Below are 14340 nucleotides of genomic sequence, written 5' to 3' on the forward strand. Positions count from 1 at the left end.
TATCGGATGATCATGATTTTGCTTCCTTTTTCTCTCTCTAGAGGCCAAGCAATTGCCAAAAGATTTTCTAGAAGCTCTATCCATGCTGAAAACTACGCAACAAATTACAGAACTTTTGAAGAAGCTGAGAAGCTCAAGAACAGACGACGTAAAAGATGTGGAACGATTCTTCGTCCCTTCAGTTTCAGTTGTTGATAACTACGGATCTCCAGCAGACAGTTTCATTCTTTCCTGTAGTTACGGTCCGGAGCGTTGCGAGTTCGTACCAAAGTTGTTATTAATACACTATTTACACAAAAATACACATATTTCCTGTTCGAAATAACAATAACAATTTTGATTTGGAATAATTTTTCCCAAACTGTGAAATCAAAAGTAAATATATTTTCACCTAAAAAATTGCTGTTTGAAAAACGTTAATACGAAGGGCAAACATAGCATTATTCTTTGGGATACGAAATTTCTGACAGTTAAAATTATATGTTAATTATAATGCGAATTTGCAGTAAAAGTTAAATTAAACTTTAGTTAGAAAGGGGAAGTATTTAGCACTTTGTTTCTTGCTTACTTTCCCACCAGTGATTCACGATGTATACTGCACTTAAAGTTTGTCTTTCTTGTAAACCATTTGCACAAGCATCATGGATTTTTGAATTTCAAATGGATCCTGTGTGTAATATATTTCCATCAGTTCATGTTTATACAGTTAAAAATACCCGTTAAAAATGTAAGAGCAAGTAGACGGCAACCAAATAAGCAGATTTTCTAAAAAAATACTTATGCGGAATTGGCTCGCCTATATGTTACATTATGTTGTTACGATACAGTAATATGTTACAATATTTGCCATTCCTAGAGCGAATTTTGAACGCATACATCACTACACAAAAATGGAGCTCACCGATAGGAATTTTTTCAATGGAGCTGCGCAGAGAAATGAAGTTTGGAAACAAAAGGAAGTCAAAAATCATTCTCTGTATTCCCCCCCTTTGAGTTAGATGCCCCATTTTAACCTCAGCCTCTAGGCAAAATGCATGTTATCGAGCTGCATGTTCATGTGGTGATGCATACCGCTCGAAGCTCGAAATTCGTGATGAAAGAAATGACAAGTAATACCAGTAGTTGCGGTTTTGAACACGCTACAAGATTGTGATTAAGCTATTGACATCTCTGTGGGCTGGTAACAGGGGAACGCAATGCTCATGCAAGGAGAGCTATATTGCTAGACACTCGACATTAAGGCAAGTGATTCTACGGAAAATGAAACCGCTAGAAATTCGCATCAGAATTCGAAATATAGAAAATTATTTATGAATAACTGAACAAATGTATCAAGGTCAGAATTATAAGTTTGGAGCATTATGAATAAATATAGCTTCTTGAATATAAGAAGAACTGTAGATTGCTATAAATGAATGGGTGTAAATTGCTGCTTATGAAAAGTAAGAAATAGCCTGAAAATAAATTCTGAACTTCTTTTGGGGCAAAAAATTAATACACTACCTTCTCTTATTTTGGGGGAATCACGGTACGTGCAGTTTTCCAATTCAGACGTTTTTTTATAACCCAAACAGATTTCATTGCATGCTTTGCTGTAATAACAATATAAATAAAACTGTCAGTATGCTAACACACTTAGTTTATACGCTTAGTATGCTTAATTCGAGAATTTTCTGTTAAAAACTATGAAAAGGAGAGGGAATAGAACAACTCCCTAAGATCTAATTCCAAACTTCCTCTTATGGAATTTTTTTTCAGTTTCAATTATAATAAAATATAAAACACTGCAATGAATATTTGCGTTGTTAATACTAAACGTATTGGAAGCCTAAAAATTTCACTAAGAAATTAAAATAAATAATTAAAGAGGCTTTACTAATTTAATTCAAATTCAATTTAATTCAACTCAATCAAAATTAAGTGTTTCTAATTTTTGTTACATTAGAAATTAAAACACAAGGTTCAATCGACAATCAGTTCAAATAGAAATGAATGCTTATAGGGTTTTGCTGTAGGTCGGAGTTAAATCAATCTAAAATCTTAACATACAAAAAGCGAATTATCGCTGTGTCTGAAATTAACTACAAAGGCTTAAAAATGTTTTAAATAAGCAATTTTATTTTAATGTAAACTTTGAACATAACTGCACGCTCTTGTGCTAACCAATCCAACTACAACTCCTGACGATGCAAATAAAAAAACAATTAAATTCCAGTTTAAAATGTAGGCTAGTAGTCAAAGACTACATAATTAAGTTTTAAGTTAAGCTGGCTCAAAACTAACCGGCGTATCAAATTTAAATGTCAGTAGCAATAACGCAAACCCGAATAAATATACTCATAACTTAAGAGAGCTGGCAGAACTAACGTAATGTACAACAAAAGGAAGAAGAAGCAGCTCTATCTTACAATATCAAAGTCTCAGCTTAAACACTCTCTAAATAATTTATATTCTGGTGAGAAAACTGACAGAATATGCTACAGTTAATCCTCAAGTTATAAAATAACTGGTTAATTAAATAGTAGTAACTGTACGAGTTCTAACCTTGTTCTTAATCTGATGAGCTTCTTAGACAGTAATTGAAGATTATTTTAGATATTAATCATTTATTGGCTCGATATAATGAAGGACAACAATACATCTTAGCTACACTAACATTAAAATTATATATATAAGGTATCAGCGTCAACTATAGGCTAGAATTCCCCACAAAACCTTTCTTTAGCATTATAATATGATTAATTTAATAAGACGAAACTACCTTTGTTTTGAAAAGACTGATAATTGAAGATTTTTTCTTGAATTTCAGTAATTAAAAAAAATCGAAATTAATCTTACAAAAATTTTCATGGAAATTAATCATTGAATAACTAGTTTTCGGACTTTTCTATTTATATCTGTTAACACAAAATTTAATTTCAAAGCATTGAAAGCATTTTTGTGCAAGTTTTCAGCGATTAATGAAGAAACTATCCTTTTGTAGAAGAATCCGGGACCAGTAATATATTATTTAATTTAAAAAAAATAATTATGGCTTTAATTAACCTGTATGTCTTAATTTTTTTTGTTTTTATCCCATGGTTGAGAAGCGTTCAGTCAGAAATATCAAATCACAGGTTGCAATCCTAAGTTTGTCTGAAGTACTAGTTATGAAAATACTTTCTTGGTACTTTTAATAACAGAAAACAATATTCACCACTTAATAGATTGCTAATTACTCATTTCAGAAGCACTTCATATAATTAGGTTTTCCTCTTTAAAAGGCAATAACTAGCTACATAATTTAACGATTCAGTTTTTATTTATGATTATCATTATTATTATTGTTATTATTATTATTATTGAAAAAAAAGTCCGATGTGGACAACAGATAACTTCGTTGTACGACCTATTAAACTTCGCACATATTTTGCTGCACTTCATTTTACCTATGTTCTCGAATTTCATTAGAGATATACTCTCATTCAATCAGTTCCGTTCTCACCTCGCGGCTAGCCAAAAATACATAAAAACTCAAAATATTTTCATTAAAAATCGTAAAATAAAAAACATGTAGCTAAAAACAGTTTAAAAGAAAATTTTTAGAATTCAAATCAAAGTTTGTACGCTAAAGCGATAAGCAACGGAGGACGTGGGCACTGTCCCTTTACCAAAAGTTTAATCGGTATAGCACCACGTCCACCTATATCTAGAGCCTAAAGAGGTTTGTACGCTAAAACAGGCAATTCGGCCAACCGGCAAAAAGGCCAAATTTCCGGTGCGCGAAATTGAAACTTAAACTTTGGTAAAAAAAACTTTGGTGCGCGAAATTGAAACTCACTGTACGAAACGGCGCGGAAGCTGGTGCACCAACTGACTTAATTGGCTATCCAGCTGTTTCAAATGTAAACAAACGGCCGTCTCATTAGTCTTAGCACCATAAATTGCTGATAATTCTACAATTATTGCATGCAGAAACTGAATCCAAAACCTTTAACTGGAACATACAAACAACACAATTCAATCACTTTTAAACCATTTTTAAATTTTTAAAGCAATTTACCAACATATGAGAATAAAAATACTGAGCTCACCGAGACGGATGACAGGGTGGGAATCTCTCTCTCTGCTCTTATATATATTTATACATTTAGATATACGTTTGGTGCGCTCGATTGCTACGTAAAGGGGAGATGCACATCTGGATCTTATAGTAGTTCTAGGTACAAAATTTCAACATTCTACGGCGAATCGTTTCGGAGTTATGCGAAATACATACGTAAGTACAGACGTAACGAAAAGCATTTCTTCTGAAGCCATTTTACAATTCGTTTTGGAAGAGACCCATTTATTCTGTCCGTACGTAAGAAATCATTCAAATGGATTTCAGATATTTTGGTTTAAATATGCTACCCGAAACCTTTCGCAAATACAGGACTTCGTTTACGCACTACATGGAAGTAAAAGATTTTCCTCTTGCACCACAAAGTATTAAACGATACTTACGAAATGTAAGTGATGGGAAACAAATTAGCTTTAAATAATACAAATAAATAAAACGCATATTATTAAAAAATACAAAGAAAATCATTTACAAAATTTAAAATAGAAGTCAATATTATCATTAAAAGCAAGGTAGGCCGAAGGCCGAGAAACAAATGCAGGAAATTTCGATGGCCAATTAATTTCAATTTAAATTCAAATGAATTTCTTGCATAACTAAGGAAAGGGCAATCAAAAAGTTGAAGACGCTTTTCTCAAGGCCGAAATCACAATAGCACAAACTGGAAGATCCAACTTAAACAATTCAAGATAAATATTTCAGTTTATCATTAAATATTTTATTAAAATACTTATCTTAGAGGTAAATAACATTAATTTCTTAAACACATGCAAAGGAGAGTAAATTGTACTGAAAAGTCTTTTAGTATTAACATTAAAAATTAAGTTGCAAATTTTCAAACATTGCATGTAAGACAGGGTATTTAATTTTTAAAGTTTGAGTACATTAATTGAATTTATTTTATAATACTTGACCTTTACCTTTTAATAGTAGTTTAACACTTAATTAAATTAAACACTTTTGTGTTAGTTTGAGATCTGAAGATTATCTTAAGGCGAAATTTTGTATTTTCAGGGAGAAATAATTCCCTTTGTTCAATTGATATGTTTAAAGACAACTATAATATACATCATAATATACTTCATATGTCTAGTCCTTAAAATTATACAATGAAAGGTATACGAAAGTGTTTTTACTTATCATATTTTACTTATTAGAGTAAATAAAAAAATTATTTATATTTTCTTTGATTTCAGGCATTTACTGACTTTATACAGCCCTACGTATGGCAAATGTTACATGTTCAATTACGTAGGTAAAGAAAATGAGAAAAAGCCCGAGGTAAAAGTTGCTAAACAAGCTGGAAGAGAACATGGTATGCATTTTTTCATTTTTTCATTTCCTTACACTCAAAGGCTTATCAAAAAAATAGTCATTGTATTCGACATCAATTTAGTGTATGATTCGCAAAATCAAGTCTTGATTTATATCAAAGATAATATTGATTTATATCAAAGATCATAATTACATCTCGGTAGTTAACTTTTTTAGCAAAGAGTTTTATTATTTTTAGAATTCAGTACTAACAATTCTTTTCACTGCCTTTTGAAACAGCTTTCTGTGCTCATGTATACATTTCAAATATTATTTTCTAATCTCATAAAGTATTTTGCGTTATTCCTGTATAATTATATTTTTAGAAGAACATTTTAGTTTCCAAAATAAAATAAGTGTTTACAGCTGAAATACGAACAAGCAAAACTAAAAACGATTTCTAAAAAAGGGATTTATATATTAGAAATTCCTTAAAATTTTATCATTTAAAAAATATGAAATCTTTATAGAGGTACGAATGATGTAGAACCCTCGTCTTCAGGAGCAAAAGGTTGCTTATTTATGCATTTACCTGTTTAATTGGCTATTCGTTTCGCTTTCATTGGGTTTGTTCTGTGTCAATCGCCCTTGAAATCGATAGAATTTTAAGTAATATCTTTGTAATTCTAACATTGTTCTGTTATCTAATTTTACGAGCAGTAAATGAAATTCACCTATAGAACTGTAAATACGAGTATTAATACATATTAGAGCATTAATACATACTAGAAAGTACCATTTCTCTGCAGAGTACATAATTAAAAACTAATGTTTCAGATATTGATTAGTTTATTATTGTATTTTTAATTTTTGAAAGCATTTTAACCTTTTAAAACGTGAGCATGAACGGAACCTAACCTTTATCATAAAAGTAGTGCTTTACTCTATCTCATGGATTATCCCTGTATCTCATGTATAGCTACGTGTTTTAACTCCGGAGATTAATCGAACAACACTGAAAAAGTGCCTAACAGCTTCTAGATCTTTCTTTTTTTTTTTTCGGACAGCAGGTTTTGCAGGTCCAGAGTTGCGGGTTCCATCTTATTTTCTAGCATTCCTCTCATCTTAAACCGCAACCGTCTTTGAGTTAAATTCGCGTTCCAAAAGGTCCAAAACCACAATAACATTCGCCTGCAAATTACTGACCTGAAGCAAAACGAGATGCATTTCATTCTAAATTTGTGCACTTAATGTCACATTGCCTTTGCACTCACAATACAGACCCTGCGCCATTGTGAGTTTCGTCCCTACAACTTCATGCAATCTGTACATCCTAAAACATATCCTATAAAATTTCTACGCCAAATCCTTCTGTGTGGCTCACCAGCGGCCGAGTAGTAAAAACTACTGAAAACTGCTAGTTTTTCCAGGGTTCTAGTCTCGGCGAAGGGGCTGGCTCTATGGGCGTTTTCGTGGTGATGTACCCCATGTGTAACAAGGATACGAGCAGGTTTTCCCATAAATAGGGCCCCCGAGGGCATTTTCCCCTTTCCATGCACTGGCTAATGACGGAATATGTAATAAAATAAAAATAAAATCCTACTCTGAGCCCCTGTATCCAATAACCCTTCTATTGGTATGCCGTTCAAAAATGCTTCTATATTAGGCAACTCTACATTTTTAACAGCACTGCGCCCAGCTACATTTCAGAGACCTTTTTATAATCCTGGGATAAATAATCTCAGCAACTCTTTCGTCCTGTTTTTAAGGCCAGCTTTTCTCTTTCCAAAAATTTCCTTCTTACACCAACCTGTTCAGCCACTTCGCTTTATTAGACCAGTCACTTTGTTTGTATTTATTCCCAGTTTTATCTCTGAAACTCCGACACTTCTGTCAAATCTATTACCGTAGCTACTAATGAATCTATTACCATATTCTCGCGTGCAGATATTTTCGACCGGCCTAGAGAGTTTGTATTTCACAGGTAAATGGAATAATTCAGAATACCGGCATTTCTCAATTCGACGAAGTCTTATAATTGCGATTGAAAACTCCATTATTACCTACATGATATCAGATTCTTGCTTTCGTCCGTACGATTACTTTATTATTTCAACTTTCCGCAGTACAAACGCCATCAATTATTCACTCACGACAAGATAGTCTTTAAATAACTCCAACTTTATTCGATCCATATCACTTGCTATAAAATTAGTTGAACAGTTTAAAAATATCAAACGTGTTCGACTCGTTGCCAGGTTTATTTAGAAAACCTGTCCCGATGCCTTTGAACCAACTCAATGAGCGGTCTTTCAAGATGTATTTCTATACAATCAAAAGGCTTTGTCAGAAAATCCTTCGTTTACTCACTAGCTGGTAATTTTTCAGATTTCTCACAAAACTTATTGCTGAACTCAGAACTGATGGCTGGTTGAATTAAAGATCGCATCTATGATATAACCGAAACCTTCGATCGGACTTACCGGCATTCCTCTAACTTGCAGTGTCTAAACTATCACCAGGCATACACAATATATAATTCACTTTGGTGTACATAATTACGTCAGTGTACAGAACCTACCTCCTCTGAACGTTTCTGTAGGTCCATGCAGAAAATCAGGCGGTTCATTGCTTCATTTTGATCTTCCAATGAAATAACACCGAATCCAGAAAATGATTTTAAACAAACTTTTCATTAGTTCTCCAATCTAACAAATTTACACAGCTCGTATAACAACAAAACCGTCCACTGCTTGCGAGATTAACAAAAATGTTTAAGCAAAACGTAAGCAGTTAAAGTATATATACGTTTTGACTCGGGCGCTCGAATTACGCCACGAAGTGTGGCTAGCAAAGCCAATTCAAATATATTTAGAAGCTAGGCAAACGTAGTATTGAATTCAGCGGTTGTTGCCAAAATCTCCCTCTTAAAATCAGGAATTCTGTGCTTATATGTGTTAATTAACTTAAGTTCTCTTAGAAGCCGACGAAAATAGAAGCAGCTGTAAAGGTAAAATGACAAGTTGTTAATAAAGATGAAGTTCTATAAGCATAAAAAGATAATGTCAAATTATTATTTTTCGTAAAGTGTGTAAAAACGTGTAGTTTATTCTATCGAACTAGAAAAATAGGATAAGTAGTACAGTATTTTTAACGAAAGGATACAGTATTTTTAACGAAAAGAAATTTGATAAAAAAAAACTTTATTGGCTGTTCATAGTTAAATATAGAAACATAAACGGATTTAGAAAGAATTTCAAGCAAGATATAACAACTTAAATAACTCTAAATGCTTTATCTTTTTCACTGTACCTTGATGCATCATTTACTGATTCCAAGAAAGAACTATTTGCTTTTGCACTCTGGACGCCGCCTGTACTCAAGTCACTTCTAGTACAATTCATCTTTAGACAAACAAATGAAAAAAAATGAATACTTTTTTAACTTAAATGATAATAAAAGTATATTAACTGAAACCTCTTTTCTCCTAGTTTTATCATTCTGTTCAAATAGTTAATTTGTAGCTTAAGCTAAATTGTAAAACGTGCATCTTTAATCGTATTCTTACTAATTGACATGATTTGCTCTATTGCTCCGGAAATGTTTCTTCTGATTTTGTCTGTCAGTGGTTTATACTACTGGCGAGAGAACTGACATAGTGGTTAGGTTAGATTATGTTCTAATAAGAGGGCTATCTGCCTAAGTGAAAGAAATGGAGGACGTTCTGAGGAAAACTGCCTCCTATTCACATTACACATTGGAAAAACCAAGCGTGCAGATAACCTGTGCGCCTGAGCTGAAACCCAAAGCATGTCAAACTACCAATATTCAGCGGTCTTAACCACCAGTGGGGCCTGACGTGTGGAAGCTTTCCGTACATTTTTCGGTAGATTTATTTACAAATTTGTAAATAAACGCTCAAAGCTGATTCTCTGAGTTTTTGATCAACTGAAATACTTTTTTTCACTCCTAGTGCAGCTATTTCATAAAGAAACATACGGCATTCAGCAATTTATTACAAAAATTATTCTTTTTTATATACTTACTTAAAAGTGCTATGGAAAACTTAAAGTCAGAAAGAAAGTCCTTATCTGGCCTGTAAGAAAAAGAAGGAATCATTCCAAATATTTCAGTATCCGGATTGGTTCTTAATCTGGATATACAAAATTCTCTCCTAAACGTTCAAACTAGTTGACACCACATCCTGAAAATTTTGAAGTCCAGATATTTTCGGTTTAGTATTTGCTGATGGATATTTAGAACATGATGGCTAATCTAAACTGCATTTTAGTAATCTATCCAGACAATATAAAATGCGATTTACATCCTTTCCCAAACAATGAGAAATAATGTCCAGGAAAAGTTTAAAGAAGAAAGCAGAAGAAAACGAAAAATATTATTGAAATAGTTCTTTCTTCTTCAGTAGCATTCAAATGAAAACTTGGAAATTTACATCGGAAATTTTGATTAAAAATGCTAAAGTAATCATACGTTTGTCTACAAAATGAAAATCCTCCTTCGGCTTCTAAAACGCAAACAATAAAATTCCTGATTTCAGTTTCCCAATCTGCCAAAGTAAAGACATCAACTCAGCTTTTAAAGAGCATCATTACTTTGAAGATGAAAGAGCATCATTATTTTGCCTTCAATACTTTGGTCTCATGTTAGCATTCTTGTTTGCTTACATTTTTGGAAGTAAAAATAATTACTTTAAATTGTGCTCCTCCTTTTTCATTTTGCTCGTTTCAAAAACATTTTCAAACATTTCATTTATTGCCCGTTTATTCATTTTCTCTGAAATGGCTCACGTCACACAAGATATGACGACAAACCTACAGGGCTTATACATTTGTAGAGATATAAATTATAGCTGTGTATAAATTGTATAAATATATAAATTAAAGTTTAAATTTTAATCAAGTTTCCTCTCTTCTTCTCTCCGAAAATTAAGTTTTACTATTTGTCGTTAGTCTCCAAGCTCATGCTGCATAGTTGAATGACGTTGTGTGCTATGGGGTCGTAACAGACTGAATGCACACAGATCCGATGATAGGTTATAAGGTATTTTCTCCCTTCTTTCTGCATGCTTTCGTGGTGTTACGGTAGCACACTCGGCGCGTATTAGAGAGCTTTGAGTCTCGGCGAGGGCATTGCACATTTTTCACGTACTCCTGCTTCCAAATAACCTAATGACACTAGAGTGGCGCCCGAACTAAAAGCTGGTGGATGATGATTCTTCAGCACCAGGATTTGGCGACTAGGGACCCTAATTACCAGTCGCCCTTTAAAAGGTATATATGGTATTTTCTCCCTTTTTTCTGTATACCTCCGTGGTGTAACGGTAACACACTCGGCGCGTATTCGAGAGGTCCAGGTTCGAGTCCTGGGGAGGGCACTGCACATTTTTCATTTCATTCCTGCTTCCAAATAGTCTAATTACAAGGCTTATAAAATTTACTTTATAAAAAGAAGCACTTCAGAGCTCTGGAACTTTCTACAGAAATACTCGTACAGATGTTTACAGTGTCACAGAGTAAAATCAGTAATTACGCTTACTAGGAACGTTAAACACAACGCAGCGCAAAGCAGTTCTAAAGAGCAAGGATAACCTGGAGATATCTCAGTACACCAAACTCACTCTGAACTAACAACTGCAACTAAAATCCTGATGCTCTCTCCTATCTGTTATAGGTTACACTCGGCCGCCGAGATATTTCTAGTACTTTCGGCCCGTTCAAATCACAGAAAGATACAGGGGTTGGACAAAAATATGGAAACACCGTTAAAAAACATGTTTCTTCGCTTAATATGGTGTAGGAAACCCGTTGGCATCCAAAACAGCTTGCAGTCTTCTCGGAATGGATAAATACAGTTACTGAATGTTTGCCAAGGGAATATTATACCATTCTTCCTGCAAAACGGTGGCAAGTTCAGGTAACGATGTTGGCGGTGGATAACGAGAACGCACTTTCCGTTCCAATGTAGACCACAAAGGTTCGATAATATTCAGATCTGGTGACTGTGGTGGCCAGGGGAGATGGGACAACTCATCCTCGTGCTCAAAAAACCTGTCCTGGACAATGTGAGCTGTGTGAACAGGGGTTTTGTCGTCTTGGAAGACACCATCACCATCGGGGAACAAAGTTTGTACCATGGGATGAACTTGATCGGCCAAAATGTTCACATAAGTCTTGGCAATCATGTGCCCTGACACAGTTATCATGGGGCTAGCAGAGAACCACGATATGTCTGCCCAAACCATAACAGAACCCCCGCCATGTTTCACTCTTGGCAACAAGCAGTCTGTATTATAGGCTTGAGATGGCGTTCTCCAGACGTAAACTCGGCCAGAAGTGGGAAACAATGTGAAAGAAGACTCGTCAGACCATGTTACTCGCTTCCACTGCTCTATAGTCCAGGCTTTATGACTTAAACACCACCTTTTCCTGTTACGGGCATTAGCATCACTGATGAGTGGCTTCTCAATTGCAGCACGGCCAGCAATTCCCTGTTTATGAAGCTCCCTTCTAATTGTTTTGGTACTCACCGGGTTCGGTAAAACAATATTCATTTCAGCAGTAACTTTTGCAGCTGTGGTCTTCTTTTTTTTCGTCACAATTGCCCTTAATGATCGTCTGTCACGATCACTCAGGACACACTTTCGTCCGCGCTGTGATTTAGCAGATGATGTTTTTCCGCTTTTCAAATATGGGGAATAAATCTTCGATAGAGTACCTCTTGAAACACTAAACACCTCGGCTACCTTGCTTACGGAAGCACCTACCATACGTGCTCCAACAATTTGCCCACGTTCTAAGTCTGTTAACTCTGACATAATGCAATGACAACCTCACATAACAGTACAACAACTGAACCGACAACTGAACTGTTTAGCACATTTACGAAGTTGTATAGGTGGCGTCAGTAGTCAAAAACGCCAGCGCCACCTACATATTTCATTAAAATCAATCTTTCTTTTCAAACATGCATTTCACAAGGTGTTTCCATATTTTTGTCCATTCACTGTAGATATATAAGGGCCAAATACGGTTACAGTTAGACAGAGCATCAATTAAAGTTTTTCAGGTACAATGTCCATTACAATGATACAGGGACCGGACCCAAATGTCGAAAAATTGTCACCAGGTTTAGCGAATTTTCGCGATTTCTCTCCAAATTTGGCGACAAAATTTAGTTGACCAAACTGTTGCCAGTCTGGTGATATCTCACCAAATCAGAGAGATAGCCATTTATTCAGTGTTAAGTATTAAATAGACTTTTCCCTATATTCGTAGTTTTCCGTTACTGCATTGTTTCTCTTAGCTTTTCATGTTACATTATACAGAAAAACACAATAATTTCTTTAAATTATTTATCTATGTACAAATTCCGTAACAATATAATATATATTATAAAGAGAGAGAGAGTTTTCGGTTTTAAAATTTTAATCTTTCTTTTGTTCCGAGCTCATTTTTTCGCTATTTATTTTTATTATTGTATGTAAAATGTAAAAATCTGATGTGTTCACCACATGACTTCGTTGCACGGAATATTAAATTATACGTATTTTTACCTGCACTTCAATTACACTTATTTCATCGAATTTCATTATAGATATATTTCTCATTCAATTAATTCAGTTCTCATTTCGCGCCAAGGCAAAAATACAGAAAAATCAAAATGTATATATTAAAAATTGAAAGATACAGGAAAACATAAAACATCAAATACAGTTAAACCATTTAAATTTTTTTACAATTAAAATTAGAGATTCTACTCAAAAACAAACAATTCGGCTAGCGGGCAGATTTTTCGGTGCACAAGACTGAAAGTTTACTTTTGGTCTCACTCGTAAAAAAGACACAAAAGGCCTAAAAACTGATTTAATATCTTGTGGACGCTACGCTGAATCAATATATGGGATAGTTTAACTTGAATGATAATTCCAGAATGGATTAAGCATAATTTAATTCGCAATAATAAAAGAAGACGTTGCTTTGTTGTTGCAAAGCTTAGTTTCTCTAGATTGGCAACATATCCACTATTCTGCTAATTTCAAATGTAAACAAATATGGCTGCTTTGGTAAAAAGTTAGGCTTAGCCGTACATGAACAACTTTTGAATTGTTAGTAATTTTACAACTATAACATTCAGGTTAACTAAAGGCATAAAAATCTTAACCGGAAGTTAAGAACAACATAATTCAGTCATTTTAAAGCAAAAAATACACAATTTACAAATATATAAGAAAAGAGACTGAGCTCACTGAGCCAAGTAACAAAGTGTATATATATATGTATATATATATATATATATACTTTCTTTTGGCGCTGCCGATTGCAACCAAAAAGGGAGGTGCACATCTACATGTTACAGCAGTCCCACATACAAATCTTCAACGGCTATTGGTTTTTGAATTATGCGGGATACATAAATGCATACGTACCTACAGATGCCACGAAGAAAAACCTCTTTTGAATTCATTCTAAATCAGTTGTATAATTCGTTTGGGGCAAAAGAGTCCTTTATTCTGTCTTTACGTACGAAAACATCGTTAAATTGCATTCGATAGCGGTCAAAATAGATATTTTCGTTAAAATATGGTACCCGGAACTTTTCGTGATTGCAATAGTTCCTTTACTTTGTACAAGAAAGTAAAAAGGATATGTGTAATTCTACCCTGTTTCAGACCTTGTTTATTGATGTTTATCCTTCACTTCCAATTTCATATTATCTTCCATTTTCCCCCTAGCCTTTCCCCTCTTCTGCATATTTTCCAACAAACTTTTGAAAACGTGCTTCTGTGTCATTTGTTAAGATTGGTGGCTTACTTAGGTTTCTAATTTCAAGAAGGCAGTTTATTTTAAATCAATAAATTAAATTATGAAATAAATTCCAAACACTTACATGAAGGTATGTCTATATTTGTATCTGTATTTGTAAAAATAATTATATATGTTGCGTAATTCTGCTTTTAGTTTCAC

At 33.9% G+C, this 14340-nt stretch overlaps 1 protein-coding gene across 1 annotated transcript in view; it reads left to right on the forward strand.

Moving 5' to 3' along the window:
- Window positions 1–14340, forward strand: part of LOC118194967 (degenerin unc-8-like) — a 194026-nt gene that overhangs the window by 65909 nt on the left and 113777 nt on the right. Inside the window, exons 5-6 of the mRNA XM_085821410.1 lie at window positions 42–258; window positions 5299–5417. Coding sequence (XP_085677536.1) covers window positions 42–258; window positions 5299–5417 — 336 coding nt within the window. The remainder of the gene's footprint in view (window positions 1–41; window positions 259–5298; window positions 5418–14340) is intronic.

The sequence above is a fragment of the Stegodyphus dumicola genome, chromosome 7, assembly GCF_044657685.1.
Source record: "Stegodyphus dumicola isolate Sdum_Otavi_A_Nest chromosome 7, ASM4465768v1".
NCBI classification, from domain to species: Eukaryota; Metazoa; Arthropoda; class Arachnida; order Araneae; family Eresidae; genus Stegodyphus; species Stegodyphus dumicola.